The 18880-nt window shown below is 37.7% G+C and overlaps 1 protein-coding gene across 3 annotated transcripts in view; it reads right to left on the bottom strand.

Annotated features, from left to right (window-relative positions):
* The window catches only part of LOC150108435 (uncharacterized), a 292118-nt gene that overhangs the window by 47595 nt on the left and 225643 nt on the right, over positions 1 to 18880 (bottom strand). For 2 of the 3 annotated variants that reach the window (XM_090390776.1, XM_090390778.1), the window contains exons 9-10: positions 17157 to 17226; positions 9390 to 9539 (exon numbers count right to left, since the gene is read on the bottom strand). In XM_090390776.1, coding sequence (XP_090246902.1) covers positions 9390 to 9539; positions 17157 to 17226 — 220 coding nt within the window. The remainder of the gene's footprint in view (positions 1 to 9389; positions 9540 to 17156; positions 17227 to 18880) is intronic. The other variant, XM_090390777.1, reaches the window with a different exon arrangement.

Consider the following 18880-nt stretch of genomic DNA (forward strand, 5'->3'; position numbering starts at 1 on the left):
CAAATCACAAAATTGGGAAATTTTTGTAGAAGTTTGATTGCAACACCTGATTTGTTTCCTAACATTACACTAGCTCCATCAGAACAAAATGAATTAAATGATATTTTATATAGTTATCAGAAAATCTATATGAATTTAAAGTAGCAATTATAGTAGCATGTATACATTCTACAGTGGTATTTTCTAGTTCTACAAGATCATTAAACAAGAACAAAGGACTCGCAAATTTGAGAAAAATTTAACAAAGGGCTTGCGTGAGCCCCTTATAGCTCACCACTGATTGTTAGTATTTATGAATGTGTTAGCAGAGCTAATCTCAGGTGTTATGGTCACTTAAACAGAATGGAGAGGAAAGATTAGCAAAATAAGTATTCTCTGCTAGGCTGGCAGGAAAAAGACCCAGAGGAAAACTAAGATATAGGTGGATTGATATGGTAAAAAGTGCCTTAGAAGATAGAAATATAAGATCTGACAATGTTGGAGCTTTGACAGGTAACAGATTGATTTGGAGAAAAATTGTAGATAGGAAGTTAGTAGTGAGGTAAGTTTTTCAAGTAGTACTATCATATCCTGTACACCCCTGAAGGGTCTCACTATGCATTATTCCCACTTCCCATATAGGGTCTGCATGTTACTTAGATGCAACTTCTTGTTAGTACCACTCCCAACCGACCTGTCGCCTAGCCTGCCGCTGGGGGGTGATATATTTTTGACTGTAGCAGCGTATGTTCACGGGGCCAGTTTTCCTGCTTGCGGGATGAAAAACGCCAGATAAACTAGCAGAAAAGACCCTACTGCCCACGCCCAAGACCGGCTAACTTGGCTATGGCTGAGGAAGATCCTCAAGTTCCTCACGTCTTCGATGGGAATCGAACCTGGGACACTCCTTCCCCAGGCATATGGTTGCAAAGTGCAAAGCCACTAGGCTAACCACACGGACTTGAAGGGTACACCCCTGAAAGGTAAATGTCAGGAATTTGATGATGATGATGATAGACAACTGGCTCTCAGATAGGTATCAACAAATTGTATATGAAGGTGCAGTATCAAAGAAGAAGTCACTAGTAATGCTCTGCAAGGGTCTGTTTTGGGACCATTTTATTTAATTTGTATACTAATGATATTGGGATGGGTTTAACTGGTGATACTAACTAATTTTTTTTTTTTTTTTTTTTTTTTTAAGGAAAAAAAAAAGATGATTTATTAGTCAGTTTTGATGTCTCTGCCCTCTTTACGAATGCCCCAATCAATGACACAATCTCCTTCTTTTACAGAACAAATTCCCTCCAGACATCATGGCGCTCTTTGTGCATGTATTACGTTGTGGTTAGTTTGTATGGCAAAACGCTTTCTACCTACAAAAAAAAAAAAAAAAAAAAAAAAAAAGGCACAGACATGGGCTTGCCATTATCCCCCCCCCATTTGCTAATTTTTATATGGAACATTTTGAACAACATGCTCTAGATTCTCTCCTTTAAAACCCAAAGTTTGGCTTAGATACATTGACAATGTTTTTGCGATCTGGTCCCATGGCCAGAAGACACTAGACACATTCCTTAGCCACCTAAACAAACAACACAAATGCATACAGTTCACAATTGAGATTGAAAAACAGAATACACTTGTCACACATCTTCCTTCTGGCAATCTTTCCTTCACTGTTTACAGGAAACCGACACACACTGGCCAATATATATACACATAAACTCCTACCACCACCACCCAACACAAAAACTAGGTCTCATTAATACTCTAAAAAACAGGTCTCTGAAGATCTGCTCTAGTGAACATGCACTGAAAGATGAATTTAAAATTATCAGCAATACTTTTCAAAAAAATGGGTACAACGAAAACACTATTAACAAAATTCTCTACAAGACCTCAATTAAAAACAAAGACAAACCAGACTACAAATAAAACTATAACCATTCTGTACATTAAAGGGACATCAGATTAAATAAACAGAATACTACAAAAATACAACCTCAAAGCCACCTTTAAACATCCTGCAAAACTAAAAAGCTTACTCAACTCATCCAAAGACCCACTCCCTCCGCTGGCCCACCCTGGAGTATACCGTATTTATTGCACTTGTAATATACCATATATAGGGGAAACAGGACACACAATTCCTATCAGACAAAAAGAACATAAACGACACATTAAATATAATAATTATGGTGAAGCTGGCCTTTCTGATCATGCCCTGAACACCTTACATAGAATTGACTGGAAAAGCACTAGTTGTCTACATCACACCAAAGCATGGTATGAATGCAAATTCAAGGAAGCATGTGAGATTATTATCAACCACCCCAATCTGAACAATAATGATGGCCTAAAAATCCCAAACATATGGAAGGCACATATTCGACCCACGGAACCTTCCTCTCTAAGAGCAACTATAAACAGGACTAGAAAATCCAGGATCCTAAATCAAAAATAACAATTGTAATGCTAAAAATAGGACATCATTGTTACTAAAAGAAAACTATCTGTAAGAAAGAATGTTTATCCATGTTATCATAAATAGAATTTAGCTTGATGTAATTTCTAAATAATTATTTTTTGTTTCCACTAGAGGTCATGCCAGTAGATTAACTTGTGATCAAATTCATTGTGTCTTTACTCACTGTATGTAATGTAACTCAGCTTGTGCTTGTGTATTTGTATATGCTCCAGATGATGATCTTAATATGAAGATCGTAACGTCGGGATATTAAAAGAGTTATTTTTAACACAGTTGTAAAGTCCATAATTTCTAAAATGAATGCTGATCACCATGCAACACTAAAAGAAAGGTGATATATAACTGTTTGTGGATGATGCAAAACTGAGGAGAGAGATGAAGAATCAAGCAGAAGCCATGGGCTTACAGGAGGACTTGAATAGATTGTATGAGTATAGAAGTTCAATCTTTTGCAAAGTGTAAGGTTCTGCACTTTGGTAGGCAGCAATGGTATTCAAAGTACACAATTTGTGAGGAAAATTTGAAGGAAGTTGAGGAGACAGGAGAACTCTGAGTGGCATGGACAAGGATCTGAAGTTCAGAGGTCGCATTGCACAAGTTGTGAAGTCATCACATCAGATTATGGCAATGATGCAGAGGACCTTAACATGCAGAAATAAAGAGGCTCTGGTTCTATTGTGTAAGGCCTTGATCAGGTCTCATATTTATATTGTGTGCAGATTTGGTGCCCTGGTTTTCATGGTGGTGATGATATATCTGAAAGGGTCCAGAGAAGACTGGCTAAGGCAGGACGTGAAGGTTGATTGTGGTAATGCAGCTTGCAAATCCTTGTGAATAAGAGGAAGAGAGTGAATATGATTGAGACATTTAAATTGATGAAGGGTTGTTAGCAGGTTAATGTGGAAGAAATGTTTTGTAAAATTGGAGAAGGTGGGTAGAACAAGGAGACATCTTTGGAAGGTGTGAACAGGGACATAAGGAGCAGGTTCTTTGCATGGAGAATAGTTGGTCAGTGGATTGCATTGCCTGACTGGTGAATGCAGATACACTGAATGAGTTTATTGCACAGTTTGACGGGCTTTGATGTGTGTGTGTGTGTGTGTGTGTGTAACTCCTGCAATGAGTCTTTTGACTCCGTGGAAGTCTGGGGTTAATAATAAAGCCATGATGATATCTTGAACATAACTGCATATTCCACATCATGATCATACAGTCGATAACTGTGACAAAAGATAACTGACACTGGGTTTAATAGGTCATGATAACATAAATAGTTTATTATTATTATTTATGGCATCTCCATGGAGTCTGGAGACTCATCGTGGGAGACCCAAATCAATCATCATACACACAAAACCTATCCTCTCCTTGAATCCATTCACTCTCAGGAAAACCAAATAGTTAAATCAACTAGTTTATTTTGCCGCATATGCTAGTGGTCTCTTCTTCATGGTTAGGAAGAAAGAGCAAAAAATACATGGAAGAGCCTGAAGCATGGAAGCGAGTTAGTCATTGTTCAGTAGATATGAATAATAGTTGGCAGAAAAGTTAAAGTCTGACGTGTGGAAAGATCTACAAAGTGACTTTCAAATATCACATAAAATCATTCCCTGGTTTCTGTTGTGTATGCCTTACAAGTGGATAATCATCATAGACTCTTTGATGTTGCAGGCACTGAATTTGTCTTCTATGTAAGGCATGGAGCTCTTGTCTCATTCAGTATTATGGATGAAGTGGAAAGCTATGCCTGAGTTGTCTTCTCTGTTGTTATTAACATCTCTGGTATGCTCTTTTTGTCTAATTTCCAAACTTCTAGATGTTTGCCCTATGTAAGCAAGGCCACAGGAACATGGAATATTGTAAACTCCAGGATGTTTATTGAAAGGGTTGTGGTTTTTAGGTGAATAATAGAGCTCATATAGTCACAATGGGCTTGAAAGTCACTCTTATGTCATGAGGATTGGCAATTTTGAGAGAAAGTCTACCAATATTAGGGCTGGAAACCAAGGTTCTATAGCAAATGTCAGGAATTCTTATATCTTTTAAAGATTTTTGCTAGTTTTTCAGATGTGCCTCAGATATATGGGATGGAATAGATTTGGTGTAGTCTCTGTTGTTAAGGGGGGGGGGAGTTTTGGGGTTAATATGGTTTGAATTTGGATTGTAGCCATTGACTAAGAATGTGTTATTAATGTGTTCAAGTTCAGTGATGAGGGCATTATTATTGGAGCTAATCAATTATTATTGGAGCTAATCAATATTGTGTGTTATACAGGGTTTAAATAATCCCATACTGTTGAGAGCAACGATATATGCTTGGGTGTGGGTTTTCTGTAAATTGAGAATACCAAGGAGTTCCATCAGGTTGGTGTATAAACAAGGTGTCTGTGAAAGGGAGAATGTTGATTCTTTTTCCTCCCAAGGTGAACTGGATCCTAGGGTGCTGGTTATTAGGATGTGTTAGGCAGGAGTTAATGATGCAGTTCACTGTGGTTGGTGGATTGAGTGGTGGAGACGGAGAGTTGTAGAGTAGGTGCTCTCCCTCAATAAATCTTGGACTCCCTGGAGGCGTCAAATAATAATAATAATAATAAAAAATAGCAATACCCCCAAAACTTTTGTGGCACACCACTAGTGACTTCCCTAATTTGGTATAGTCCTCCTACCCCATACACAACTTGCTGATACCTATCCGATAGCCACTCACCTATCCAACTCACTAGTGGTGAGTTGGATAGGTGAGTTAAATCATTAAATCCCATCTGCTTCAGTTGTGTGACCAACTTGTGGTGTGGCAGTCTATCATAGCTTTTGCATACCACTGTATATGCATCTTACCTGTCCAATACATTAGTCAACTTGTTATAGTACATAAGCAAGTTTGTAAAACAAGATCTCTCTTTAAGAAACCCATGTTGACAAGCACAAAGAATACCACTGTTATCGACCCACTTTTGTAAATTAAAGACGACAAGAAATCATATTCTTGGTTTAATCCTTTATCCAAGGGTAAGCAAACAAACAAAGTTTGTACGTGAAGTAATTCACGATTGCGTAACTTGTAAATAGAAGCTAATGACTTTGCATCACTTGCCTTAGTATCCCATAATACAGAGTCCTTACAGACATGTATAATGCTATGCATTATAAGAAGAGCTACCACCCAGACCAGTTTCATTATATAAATGAAGGGGGAAGTCTCCAAAAACTGAGGCAATCATCCGGATCACTCTATTTCAAGAACGCAGTCACCCTTCCTTATATCAAGAATGTAATAGATAAATTAGTCAAACTTCTACAAATACAACATAAAAGTGGCTTTCCTGCCACTTGAAAAAATATCAAGATCTCTTCATCCTCCCAAACCTCCACATCACCCAATGAAAAAAAACGGGTTTATAATATTCACTGTTCCTGTGGCATCTGCTATGTGGGCCAGACAAGGAGATCAGGAGAAATCCTCATGAGCAAACATCAAAAGGACATACAAAATAAGAGAGAACATAAATCGGGATTGGCATTTCACACATCCTCTACCGGTCATGATGTACTCTGGAATAGAACAAACATGTCCTATATAGATAAGAATTGTTTCACAAGAAAATAATTCAAAGAGGCAGCAAATACGATTAAAATTCCTATGCAATGCAACAAAAACCAAGGTTTGATTTTAAATCAAGTTTAGTCATCATTTATTAAAAATTTACCAATTTCAGACCTCAGACAGAGTGAGTGTGAATCACAGAATGCGACAACAAATAGCATTGTCTCCAGCTAACACCCATTAACGGTTGTATAGATCTGTTATTCGGTTTTTTTTAACAAACTGATTTGATGTTCACAATACCAACAAATGAATTAATTTTCTTAATTTCTAGTAGTTTGTGCTTTAAACTTTTAGTTCTCTTTACCCCTGAAGATGTTAGTCTGATGACTAACGAAACTATACTTGTTTAGTTTTAAAAACAGTTTTCTTTAATAAACATGTGGTCACAAAACCGGAATAATTATATTGAACTTCTTAACCACAGAAACCTCTGCAGGAATAAGGTTGTATCTGGTTTTTAGAATGCAGGGTACAAAGACTGACTGAAACAATGCAATTTACAATGCCTCATGAATACGAGGAAGAGAATGGATAAGATTGAAACAACATAAACTAGTAAGATTTGTTACCAAGAAATTTTCACAGAACAAGAGGCCACTGCTGGAAACTTTATAAGGAAAGTGTGAGCAAGTGGGTGAGGAGCAGATTATTTGACAAAGAGTGGTTAGTGAGTGGAATGCATTGCCCGAGAGTGTGGTGAATGTGGATATGCTGAATGGAGGTCAAGCACTAATAACAATATTAATTAATTGATTGGTATATTTTTATGTTATTTATTACTATCATTTTATTTCTTTTTTTGAAAGATTCAAATATTGCTTCTACAGTTAATGTGTTAATTCTGAAGATACTATTGTTATGTTTAGAAATAAATGCTTTAATAAAGTTAGTTCTTACTAAGTTTATGTTTAAATCAGTAAAATTTATTACCTTAACATATGACAACAGGTGAGTCTAAAATAAAACAAATGCTATAAAAAAACAATATTATCAATTCTTGTTCTCTCTTTCTGTCACATGTTATCTAAATAATTCTCTCTCAGAAATTTCTTTGAAAGCTTACTAATGAAATTAGCATGCTTTCAAATGCTATTTCTTACTTACAATATTTCCACAATTTAAATCTCCAAAATGGCAAAATTTCTTTTTTTTTATTTATCGAACTAGTTTTTTTAAAAATTTCACTCCCATCATCCACATTCCCAAGCACATAACATCACACAAAATATTTATCCTGTTTGCTTTAATCTCATATCATATATCCTCAACTATTATCAAAGTTAAATGATTTCAGTACATTTCCAATGCAGTTTTTGTAAAAATTGGTATTTAATATACCTTTTTAAAAAATAAACTCTAGCAAAGAAGTTAAAAAAAAAATGGTGCCTGTGCAATACTTCCATTACAGTGCAGAAAATTGGAAATATTTTTTTGAAAAATAATAGTAAATTATTTAATGATCGTTATTAAAATTAACTGTAATCACTGTCTATTACACTGATCTAATACGAGGTTGGTCTGAAATGTTCTCAGCCTAACAACGAAAAAACAAATTTATAATTTCAAAATTATTTTTATTTATCAACATAATCTCCCTTAAGACTAATACATTTATTCCAGTGATGCTCCAGTGCCATTATCCCATCCCTGTAGTGGTTCTCAGTAAGATCTGCAAAATACCCCTCTACAGCTGCAATCATCTCTTGATTCAAAGAAAAACACTGACCAGCAAGGAAAAGTTTTAGTTGTGGGAAGAGATAGAAGTCAGAGGGAGCCAAATTTGGGGAATAGGGTGGATGTTCCAACAATTCATAGTGCAGATCCCTTAATTTTCCCATTGCCAAAACACCTTTGTGGATAGGTGCACTGTCCTGATTATTATTATTATTCAGGCCTCCATGGAGTCAAAAGACTCATCGTGGGAGGTCCTTCCTAAGAACATAAAGTCTATCAAGACTCATCGAGGGGAGGTCCCCCCCCCCTAAGAAACACAAAGTCTATCATACCTCCTCAAACTCATTGACCGTTCTCGCTCTCACCACTCCATCAGGCAATGCATTCCACAGTTCAACCACCCTCCATGCAAAGAAACCACTCCTCACCCTCTTGCTCACAGTTTACTTTCGTAACTTCCAGGGATGGCCTTTTGTCATCACTCCTTCCTGCTGTTCAACCAAGCGAAAGAACTCCCCAGTGTCAACCCTGTAACCACCTCTCAACAGTTTAAAAGTCTCAATCGGTTTTTTTACTTCTGCAAACTGGGTCTTTTCCTCACGGATTTTTTCGTCTAGTCTGATTAAAAGATCGGAATAATATTCTCCGGTTATTGTTTTACCCTTTTACAAGATAATTAATGAACAAAATGCCTTTAGCATCCCAAAACACCTTTCCTACTGATGGAACCAACTTTGTCTTCTTTGGCACTGAATAATCGGCTTCTGTCCACTGTTTTGGCTGCTGTTTAGATTCTGGTGAGTAATGGTGAATCCAAGTCTCATTCATAGTAATAAATCAACGCACAAAATCTGTTTTATTCTTGTTAAAAAGCTCCAAGCACTGTTCAGAGATTTTCATGTGAGTGCATTTTTGATCTGTTGTGAGCAAGCACGGCACCCATCTTGTGCAAAGCTTTTTCATTTGCAATTCTTCATACAAAATATATCCTACATGTTCTTTTGAAATGCCTATAGTCTCAGCAATTTCACGCACTTTGACTTGCCGATCATCCAGTACCATATTGTGCACTTGATCAATGATTTCTGGTGTTGTCATATTTTATGGACATCCTTCATGTGGATCATCTTCAAGGCTGGTACGGCCATGTTTAAACTCGGCAACCCATTTCTTAATTGTCAGAAACGAAGGAGAAGAGTGCCCATAAACCTTTATGAACTTCAAATGAATTTCTTTTGGCATTAAACCTTCTTTTACAAGGAGTTTTATAATCACATGATACTCAATTTATCCATTTCAAGGGATACAGACAATACTTTTGCTTCAGGCAGCTGTATAAAACAAACTACTTGATAGAATGACTTGCAATTTCACATGGATGCTTATGACAGATGTACCAACTTAGAAAAAAAAATCTTGCCGATAGTGTTGCCATCTACTGTCAAGGCCAAGAACTTTTCAGACCACCCTTGTATAGAAAATGTTTATTTTATTGCAGAGTTGGTAGCTTAGTTATGATTTTTTTGGAGTGAACTATGGCTACTCAGATCCTATCATAGCTACCAAGTCAACAATTTTCTTGGAATATTCTGTCCTACAACGACTAACTAACATACATTATTACATAATTATACATACTTTCTTTTATCTTTTTCTTGATGACACATGCTGAAATGGTGCAAACAACTAAAGTGCCCACTGTTATTCCAATTATAACATAATGCAACTCTGATAATATATTGATATCTTTAGGATCTGGATGTGGAATGATTGGAGATGGAGTTTCACCTGTGTAATTATAACAAAAACTGATTACCATCTGAAATCTATACTTTTCAAAATCTAAACAAGTTATTATTATTAATATTATTTTAATTATGACAAGATAGACTTGAAGGGAGAACATAAGCATCTGAAAACATGGAAGACAGAGTTTAGGGGCCTCTGAGGGATAACTGCCTTAAACAGCATGTTAGAAAGAGAGAGAGATCATGAGAATTGAGAATTTTTAATTTATTTGTGGTATATGAGAAAATGTAGAATATGAGAGAGAGCTATCAATCTTCTTCTTCTTCTACAGCTTCTCCCACTTAAGTGGGGTCACTGTTGATAATGAGTCTCCTCCACACCTTCCTGTCTTGGGCTGTCACCACATCCAAGTTCTTCATCTTCAAGTCCTCTTCTACCAGCTCCCTCCATCTCTTCTTTGGCCGCCCACGCTTCCGCCTTCCTTGCACATCCATCTGCATGACCCTTCTTCCCACATATTCGTCCTCCCTCCTCATCACATGACCAAACCATCTCAACCTTGCCTCCTGTATTTTCGCTCCTAAGTTCGTAACTTTCACTGTTCCCCTGACATAGTCATTTCTCAGATGATCCTTTCTGGTCACACCGCACATCCACCTAAGCATTCTCATCTCTGCTACTTCCATCCTGCTGATGTTATTTTTCCTCAGGGCCACAGTTTCTATAGCATATGTCATAGCTGGCCTCACTACTGTCCTATAAATTTTGCCTTTCAGATTGATCGGCACCTTCTTATCGCATAACACTCCAGCCATCTCCCTCCAGTTCCTCCAACCCGCTTGTATCCTGCATCCCACTTCCTTCTCAGCTCCTCCATCTTCTTCCACTATTGAACCTAAGTATCTAAAGTCTCTCACCTTCCTGATGACATTTCCTTCCAGCTCCATATCTGTCTCCTGGCCACCGCCCACTGCGCAACACATATACTCTGTCTTACTTCTGCTCAGTCTCATACCTCTCTCTTCCAGTACTTTTCTCCATCTTTCCAGTTTAGTTTCCGCTTCTTCTCTTGAATCTACACACAGCAAGATGTCATCTGCATACAACATTGTCCAAGGTGCATCTTCTCTCACCTCCTCTGTTACCACCTCCATCACAATATTAAACAGAAACGGACTTAATGCTGACCCTTGATGGAAGCCAACTGTTACTTGAAAACTTTCTGTCTGTCCCAAACAGGTCCGAACACTTGTCTTCACATTTCTGTACATTTCCCGCACCAACCTGACATATTTCTCCGGCACCTTCTTCTCCCTCAGACACCTCCAGACTTCTTGCCTTGGCACTCTATCATATGCTTTCTCCAGATCAATAAATACCAGATGTAGCTCCCTTTGTTTCTCTCGATATTTTTCCATCATCTGTCGTAACCCAAAGATAGCATCTGTTGTTGATCTACCAGGCATGAAGCCAAATTGTTCCTTTGCAATCTCCACCTCCTCCCTCAATCTACCATCAAGAACCCTTTCTAGGATCTTAATTGTGTGGGACATCAACTTTATTCCTCTGTAATTTTTACAGTCTTGTGCATCCCCTTTACCCTTGTAGATGGGAACAAGAGTACTCTCCCTCCATTCCTCGGGTATATTTTCCTGTTGGCAAACTTTCATGAACAGGTCCCACAGCAGGTCAATTCCCTCTTCCCCCAGTGCCTTCCATGCCTCCACTGGAATTCTGTCGGGGCCCACCGCTTTTCCATTCCTCATCCTCTTCATGGCCTCCGTCACTTCCACTCTACTGATGTTCTGCACCATCCCCTCAGAAGGCTGCCCATCTCCTCTGTGAGTCCTTGCATTTTCCTCATTCAAAAGTCCCTCAAAGTATATTTTCCATCTGTTTCTTATGTCCATATCCCTCCATAATACTCTTCCATAATACTCTTACTGTCTTTAAAGAGAGTGGTCATAAAATATTGATCTGGTGGCCAAGAATACAATCATCGGTGAAGTGAAGATATACATCAAACTACAGAGCAAGTAATTAGGAAAAAGCTCAAAAGACAGCTAAAATTGATATCAGTGACAAAAGAAATGCTTGAGAAATAGTAATATTTACCAGTGACAAAGTCAAACGGCAAGTTAGGAGAGTAAATAACAAGTAAATAGTGAGATTGTCAGAAGTAGGATAAGAATTTGGTTGAAAACAGCAGTATTCTTTGTGGTTATTAGCATGGGTTTGTTAAGGGAGAGATTATGTTTTACTAACTTACTTATGTACTATAACAAGGTGACAAATACCTTGGACAGGGGAGATGTATATACAGTGGTGTACTTGTATTTTGAAAAAACTTTTAATAGGCTCCCACATGACAAACTATTAAATAAATTGAAACAGATGGATTGAGATAACAGACTTCTCAGTTGGATCAGTGACTGACTGTCAGGTATCAGAAAGTTGTATATGGCGGTGAAGTATCCCATAAGAGAAAGGTCACTAGTAGTGTACTGCAGGGATCAATTTTGGGACCATTGTTGTTCAATTTGTATATTAACGATAGTGGGATGGGTTTAACTAGTGATATGCAGCTGTTTCCAGATGATGCAAAACTGGGAGGAGCAATGCAAAGTCAAGCAGATGTTATGGCCTTGCAGGAGGACTTGAATAGATTGCATGAATGAACAGTTAAGTGGAACTGTCAGTTTAATGTTGCAAAGTGTAAGGTTTTGAGATTTGGTAAGCAGCAATGGGATGCAAAGTTTATGCTTGGTTTGGAAACTTTAAAGAAGGTAGAGGAAATGAGAGATCTGGGAGTAATGGTGGACAAGGACCTGAAATTCAGGGGCAACACTGCACAAGTTGTGAAGACATCACATCGGATAATGGCAATGATGCAGAGGACCCTTACATGCAGATATAAAGAGCAGTGGTGAATTCTCCATGCTTGCTGCGCAAGCTCATTAATTGAGAAAGAAGTAATATTTATTTATTAATAAATGCATGCATTTATAAGCATTCCATTTAGGCTTTTATTTTTGTAGACAGAAGACGTGTTAAGCTTGCACGGCAATAATTGAGCTTTGCGTTGTGTATCGAAGACCGATGCTCGCTCGTCTAGTTAAAGCTACCTTGGCTTGCTCGGTTGTCAGAGCTTCCAGGTCCTCGCAGCAGCACTGTGATTTCATGCACGCACATAGCCATTTCCGCTCCCTTCTTAAACACAGGCTATATGCAGTCAAAGTAGCTCCAGCCAGTGAGCTTCAGCCAGCCTTTACAAGTGTGCATGTTGCTTGGGAAAATTAAGTTACAACCAACTTTTTATGATGATGTTATTGACCAGTTCATAAAGAAGAACCGAAGGGTAGAATTTGTATTCAAGTAGCTAAATTGAAAAAGATAGAATATCATTTGTAAAATAAATGTTGTATTTGTATGATTAAATGTACATACATTTCTAAATATATAGTTTTAAATGGTCAGTAATTCATTCTTACGCTAATCAGACTTCAATCGCACCTCTCATTCCTTGAATGATAAAAGAACAAGCGTGAATTTCAAGACCAGCATTCACCCCTGATAAAGAGGTTATGATGGCATCATATAAGACTTTGATCAGGCCTCGTATGGATTATTGTGCACAGATCTGGTCTCTGGATTTTCATGGTGATGAGGATATGTTGGAAAGGGTCCAGAGGAGATTCACAAAGGTCGTCAACGGTCTTTGGAGTATGGAGACCATTGACAACCTTTGTGAAGGGATTTTTCATGGAAAGGGTCCAGAGGAGATTCACAAAGGTTGTCAATGGTCTTTGGAATCTGGAGTATGGAGACAGATTGTAAATTGTTAAAGCCTCGTGAATAGGAGGAAGAGGGGGGGGTATGATTGGGATATATATAAGAGCTAGTTGGGGTTGTTCTCAGGTTGACATAGAAATGATTTTTCATAGAACAAGAGAGAGAGAGAGAGGGGGGGGGAGAAATGGAACAAGAGGCCATTGAAAACTGTATAAAGAGAGTGTGAGCAGAGGAGAGAGAGAGAGAGAGAGAGAGAGTGAGTGAGTGAGAATGTAGACACATTGAATCGTTCTAAGGCATGGTTGGATTAGCATTGTGTGTACCTCCCACGATGAGTCTCTGACTCCATGGAGGTCGGATGTTAATAATATTCGAAAAACAGTAAATTTAAAAAACAAAATACCTTGGACAGGGGAGATGCATATACAGTGGTGTACTTGTATTTTGAAAAAGAGGCTATCAAGGAAGAGGTATAAAATAAGAGACAATAATCAGAGAGATGCAGATAGAATATAAATAGCATGCTAGGACGTAACTGACAAGTATTATCATATTTTATTCTTATAATTATTAATATCAGACCTCCATGGAGTGAAAGGACTCATAGCAGGAAGTCCACACACTCATACATGAAGATTGAATGCCATCTTAAACCTATTAACATTTTCAGGGAATGTTTTCCTCATGAACTACTCTCTATGCATAGAACCTGCACCTCACTTTCTTGCTCATGCCCTTATTACACAGCTTCCAGGGATGGCCTCTTGATCTACTCAATTGCCCTCTACTATAAAAAATCTTCTCCACATTAATCTGATAACAGCCCCTTACCAACTTAATGTCTCGATCATATCTCCTTTCCTTTTATTCAGAAGGCACTGCAAGTTACACTCCCTCAATCTATCCACTACATCACTGTAATCCAGTGTGCTGTCCTCACAATAGGCCCTTATTCTATAATGGCATCCCATCAACCACACATCAAATAGCTTCAAAATCTTTACACCAGTAAATTCTGTTATCTTATCTTCTTCAGAAAGATAATCAAACTCACTTTTTTACTTTAAGATGTCAGAAATTTCTAATAAAAATACAATACATCAGAATGAGAATGCCAAGGGATTAAAAAAAAAAAAAACACCTTAATCACAACCTTGGTTCATCAATAACACATAAGTACGATCTGGGGGCTAAACTTCAGGCATGTATGCAAGTAATGAGTACAGCTGGTTATCAACATCCTGGATGAAATGTTGTTATTTTCCACTTCCATTCTTAGCAGACAAAATTTTTCTGCTATCATTAACAGCACTCCATCCCCTTTTTACATTCCAGTGCTTCTGGAAAATTTTATATCCTCCATTTCTACCCAGCAGTATATCATCCTCAATGAAGTAAGTTTTCATCATCAAATTCCTGATAGTACTACATGAAGAGTTACATCATTACCAATCTGTTTTCTGTCAGGATGCCAATATTATCAGATCTTATATTTCAGTCTACTATGGTACTTCTTACTGTATCATTCCACCTAGATCTTGGGCTCCCTCTGGGTCTTTTCCTGCCATCCTAGAAAAGAACACTTGTTTTGGTAACCTTCACTCTCCCATTCTGTTTAAGTGACCATACCACCAATATTAGCTGTGCTAACACATTCCTGAATACTAACAATGTCAAGTTCTTTCCTAATATCCTCATTTTTTAATGTAATCCTGCTAATGATGCCATCCATTTACTTCCCTATCATTTTCAGAACTCTCATATCTGTGGTCTCCAGTCTCTGATCAAGTATTTTATTTCTAACCCAGCTCTCAGATCCATAACTTAGAATTGGTTTGAATACTGTCTTGTATACAGCTAGTTTAGTGTTTTGAGTAATTTCTCTTTTATTCCATATCAATTTATTCAGTTGACTTTCTACCATACCAAATTTAATTCTGTTGTTAATTTTCTATGTTTTGTTAATTCCACATTTAAATGTGCCATCCTCACTAAAAAATGTGCCTAAATAACTGAAATGTTTCACTTGTTCTATAGATTCTCCATTCAGAATACAGTTATGTTTCAATTGTTTCTGCCTATTTTCATTGTCTTCCTTACTGATGATTTTCATATCAAATTTATTACTGCAGGTTTATTTAGGAAATCCTGCAGATTTGTACTGGATTTATTAAGGGATATAACATCATCTGCATTAAATTAAGAGATGAGATCTCCAATCCTGATATCAGATTTACTACCACTTTCCTTCTTAATATGATTCATATAGATGATGAATAACATTGGAGATAATGTGCATCTTTGTCTTACATCTGATTTAACATCAATTCATCTTATGCTTCCTTCAATTTTAAATATTGACTTACAATTCAAATATAGACTGCATATTGCTCAATATAATATCCCAGTTACACTGCATATCTGTAGCATTTTGAGCAGCTTTTTTTTTTTATTGGCACCTTATCCAGAGTACAAAACTTAGATACAGATCTTTGTTATATTACCATGATTTGTCAAGTATTTGTTCTGGAGTAAAAATCTGATCCTTACAACCTCTATTTGGCCTGAACTCAGCTTGTTCTTCTCCAAGCTTCCCTTCCCTTCCCAATTTTTCTTAGTCGTTTCTGAAGTAGACTTGCAGAAATCTTACCAGGAACCCAACAGAGAAACTATGAGTTCTATTCCAATTATCTGGAATTCAACCCTCTGAATTATGCAATGCAGTCACTTAAAAACTTTTATACTTCCATATTTGAGTATTTCTGGTTGAATATCATCTAGCATTCTGATTGAATGCCTTTCAACATTTCAAGTTTAGTTTTTTGATAGCTTTTTTCTACAAATATTCATGTGTACTCCTGACTGTATTTCTCTTGAATGTATTCTACCACTGTGCTGTCACTGCTTGTTTCATTTAAGCAATCTTTCCTCCAGTCATCTAGAATATCTTTATGTTCAGTTTTCATGTGGGCTTCATCTCTGATTCCATTTCCAATACTCGTTTCAATAATATTTTTTTTTATAATTCTTTCCTTTCACAATACTCTTTCTTCCATTTTTGTGCTTTTTCCACAGCTGTCTGAATATTTTGCCCCTTCTTATTTTGTAAGTTCTTATCAAAGTCTTTCCATGATGTTTGACTAGTTTTATCTTATGTCGTTTCTCAGAACACAAGCTGGCTTACTTGTGATTAGGCTTTCTTCTTTTCCTTGACTCCCCTACCCTCTTTAATCCACCAATGTAGTTCTGATTTTTACATCCTTAAATCTGCTCAAAGCTTAAATGAATTTTAGGTATGACAAGTGGAAACCTCCTGCAGACCTCACTGGTAGGGTTCTGAACAACTCTACTGATAAGTAGTGGAATTAATGAAACACCAACCTTTTTTTCCTGAAATAAATGAGTATTTTATTTTATTTGAGACAGAACTGATTTGGTCCACAAGGTTAGCCTAGTGACTATGCACTTCACAACCATATGCCTGGGGAAGGAGTGTCCTAGGTTCGATTCCTGTCGGTGACGTGAGGAGCTGAAGGATCTTCCTCAGCCATAGTTAGTCGGTCTTGGGTGTGGACAGTAGGGTTTTTCCCCCCAGTTTATCCTGGAGTTTTTCATTCTGCAAAGCAGGCAAACCAGCCTTGAGAACTCAACACTACGGACAAAGGATACACTAGGGCGTAGGGCTGACCACCTTATCCTGTGAATGGTTTGAGGTCCAATGATTATTAATAAACCCTGGACAACACAAAGTAAAAGAGGGTAAAAAGAAGATGAGATGAGACAGAACTGATTCTTCCATCATGACCATGCAAGAGAAAATCAGAAAAATTCATAATGTTGAAGAAATAAAAATTTAAAACTAACCTGTTATATTTATCAAAGGCCCATAGACTGGAGTACAAACAGAAGCACATCTACGAGATACAGGAATAACCTGCAAAAGGAAGTCAATTTAATCAAATTTTTAGTGTACAAATGAATGTTTTTGTTTAATGCAGAGCAGTTTATATTTGAATTCTTAATGGATAATACATACACGCATACATATTCTTAATGAATAATACATACCTGCATGTCTACATGTTTTAATTAATGTTACACATTATTATTTATTATTATTATTGTTGTTCCGGGAAACTCCAAGGAGTCGACAGACTCATCGAGGGAGGCCCTAACATCATGTCAAGAACAACTATTCAACATTAACACAGTATCTATCATTCCTTGCCTTGAACTCATTCACGGTCGTAGCACCCACAACAGATTCTGGAAGCTTATTCCACTCATTTACCACTCTCCAAGTAAAGAACCTAGCTCTAACACCCTTGTCAACCACGCTCTTGCCCAGCTTCCATGCATGGCCCCTAGTCCTCCCACCACCAGTCATATTTTCAAAAATATCTTCAGGATCAATCTTATAAAAACCCTTCAGTAATTTGAATGTCTCAATCATATCACCCTTCCTTCGCCTATCGTCCAATTTCTGCAACCCACAAATCTTCAACCTATTCTCATAAGGTTCATTCCACAGACCTGCTATCATCTTGGTCACTCGTCACTGGACCCTCTCCACTTCCTCCCCATCACGAAGAAACCCTGGTGCTCATAGCTGGGCACAGAAGTCCAGATAGGGTCTTATCAAGGCTCGATACAGAGGAACAACAACTTGTTCGTCTCTGCATGTTAAAGTATTTTTCAGAAGCCAAGTGATTTGGTGAGCTGTTTTAGTTACTTTTGCAATGTGTCCCCTAAACTTCAACTCCCTATCCACCAACACTCCCAAATCCCTGGCCTCATCAATCTCCTGGAGTATGGTTCCACCAATGCGATATACTGCTGCTATTCTTTTCACCCCAAAGTGCATAACCTTACACTTTGCCACATTAAACTGACATCCATTTTTCCTAGCCCAGTCCTCCAAACTATCCAAATCATCCTGTAAAATTTTGACATCCTGTGCACTCACAATTGCTCTACCCAACTTTGCATCATCAGCAAACAAGTGAACACTTCCTCTCAGATCCTTTCCAATATCATTGATGAACAAATTCAAAAGCAGTGGTCCAAGAACAGAGCCCTGTGGCACTCCACTAGTCACAAGATGTCTTTTAGACTCCACTCCTGAATAAACCACTCTTTGATCTCTCTCCTTCAACCACCCTCTTATCCATCTCACTAACCCTATATCTATACCCATCTGCTCCAGTTTACTGATTAGGGTTCCATGTGGTATCCTATCAAAGGCCTTGGCAAGGTCCAGTAGTATCACTGTAAACCCATTACCCCTATCCAGTTCAGCCGTCACTGTGTTATAAAACTTGAGGAAGTTACTGAGGCATGATCTACCCTTCACAAAACCATGTTGTCCCCCATACAATATCCCATTTTCATCTATCCAATCCTGTATTCTTTTCTTGACTAATTTCTCTAAGACCTTGACAATGATTCCTGATATGCTAATCGGTCGGTAATTTACAACAGCAGTCTTGGAACCACCTTTATGCAGTGGAACTATTTTCCCCTCTTTCCACCCGCTCGGGACTAACCCAGACCCAAGACTCAAATTAAACAAAATGGTCAAGGGTACT

This window comes from Typopeltis vanoorti, chromosome 3 (assembly GCF_054136105.1).
Source record: "Typopeltis vanoorti isolate ZY-2024b chromosome 3, IOZ_Tvanoo_1.0, whole genome shotgun sequence".
NCBI classification, from domain to species: Eukaryota; Metazoa; Arthropoda; class Arachnida; order Uropygi; family Thelyphonidae; genus Typopeltis; species Typopeltis vanoorti.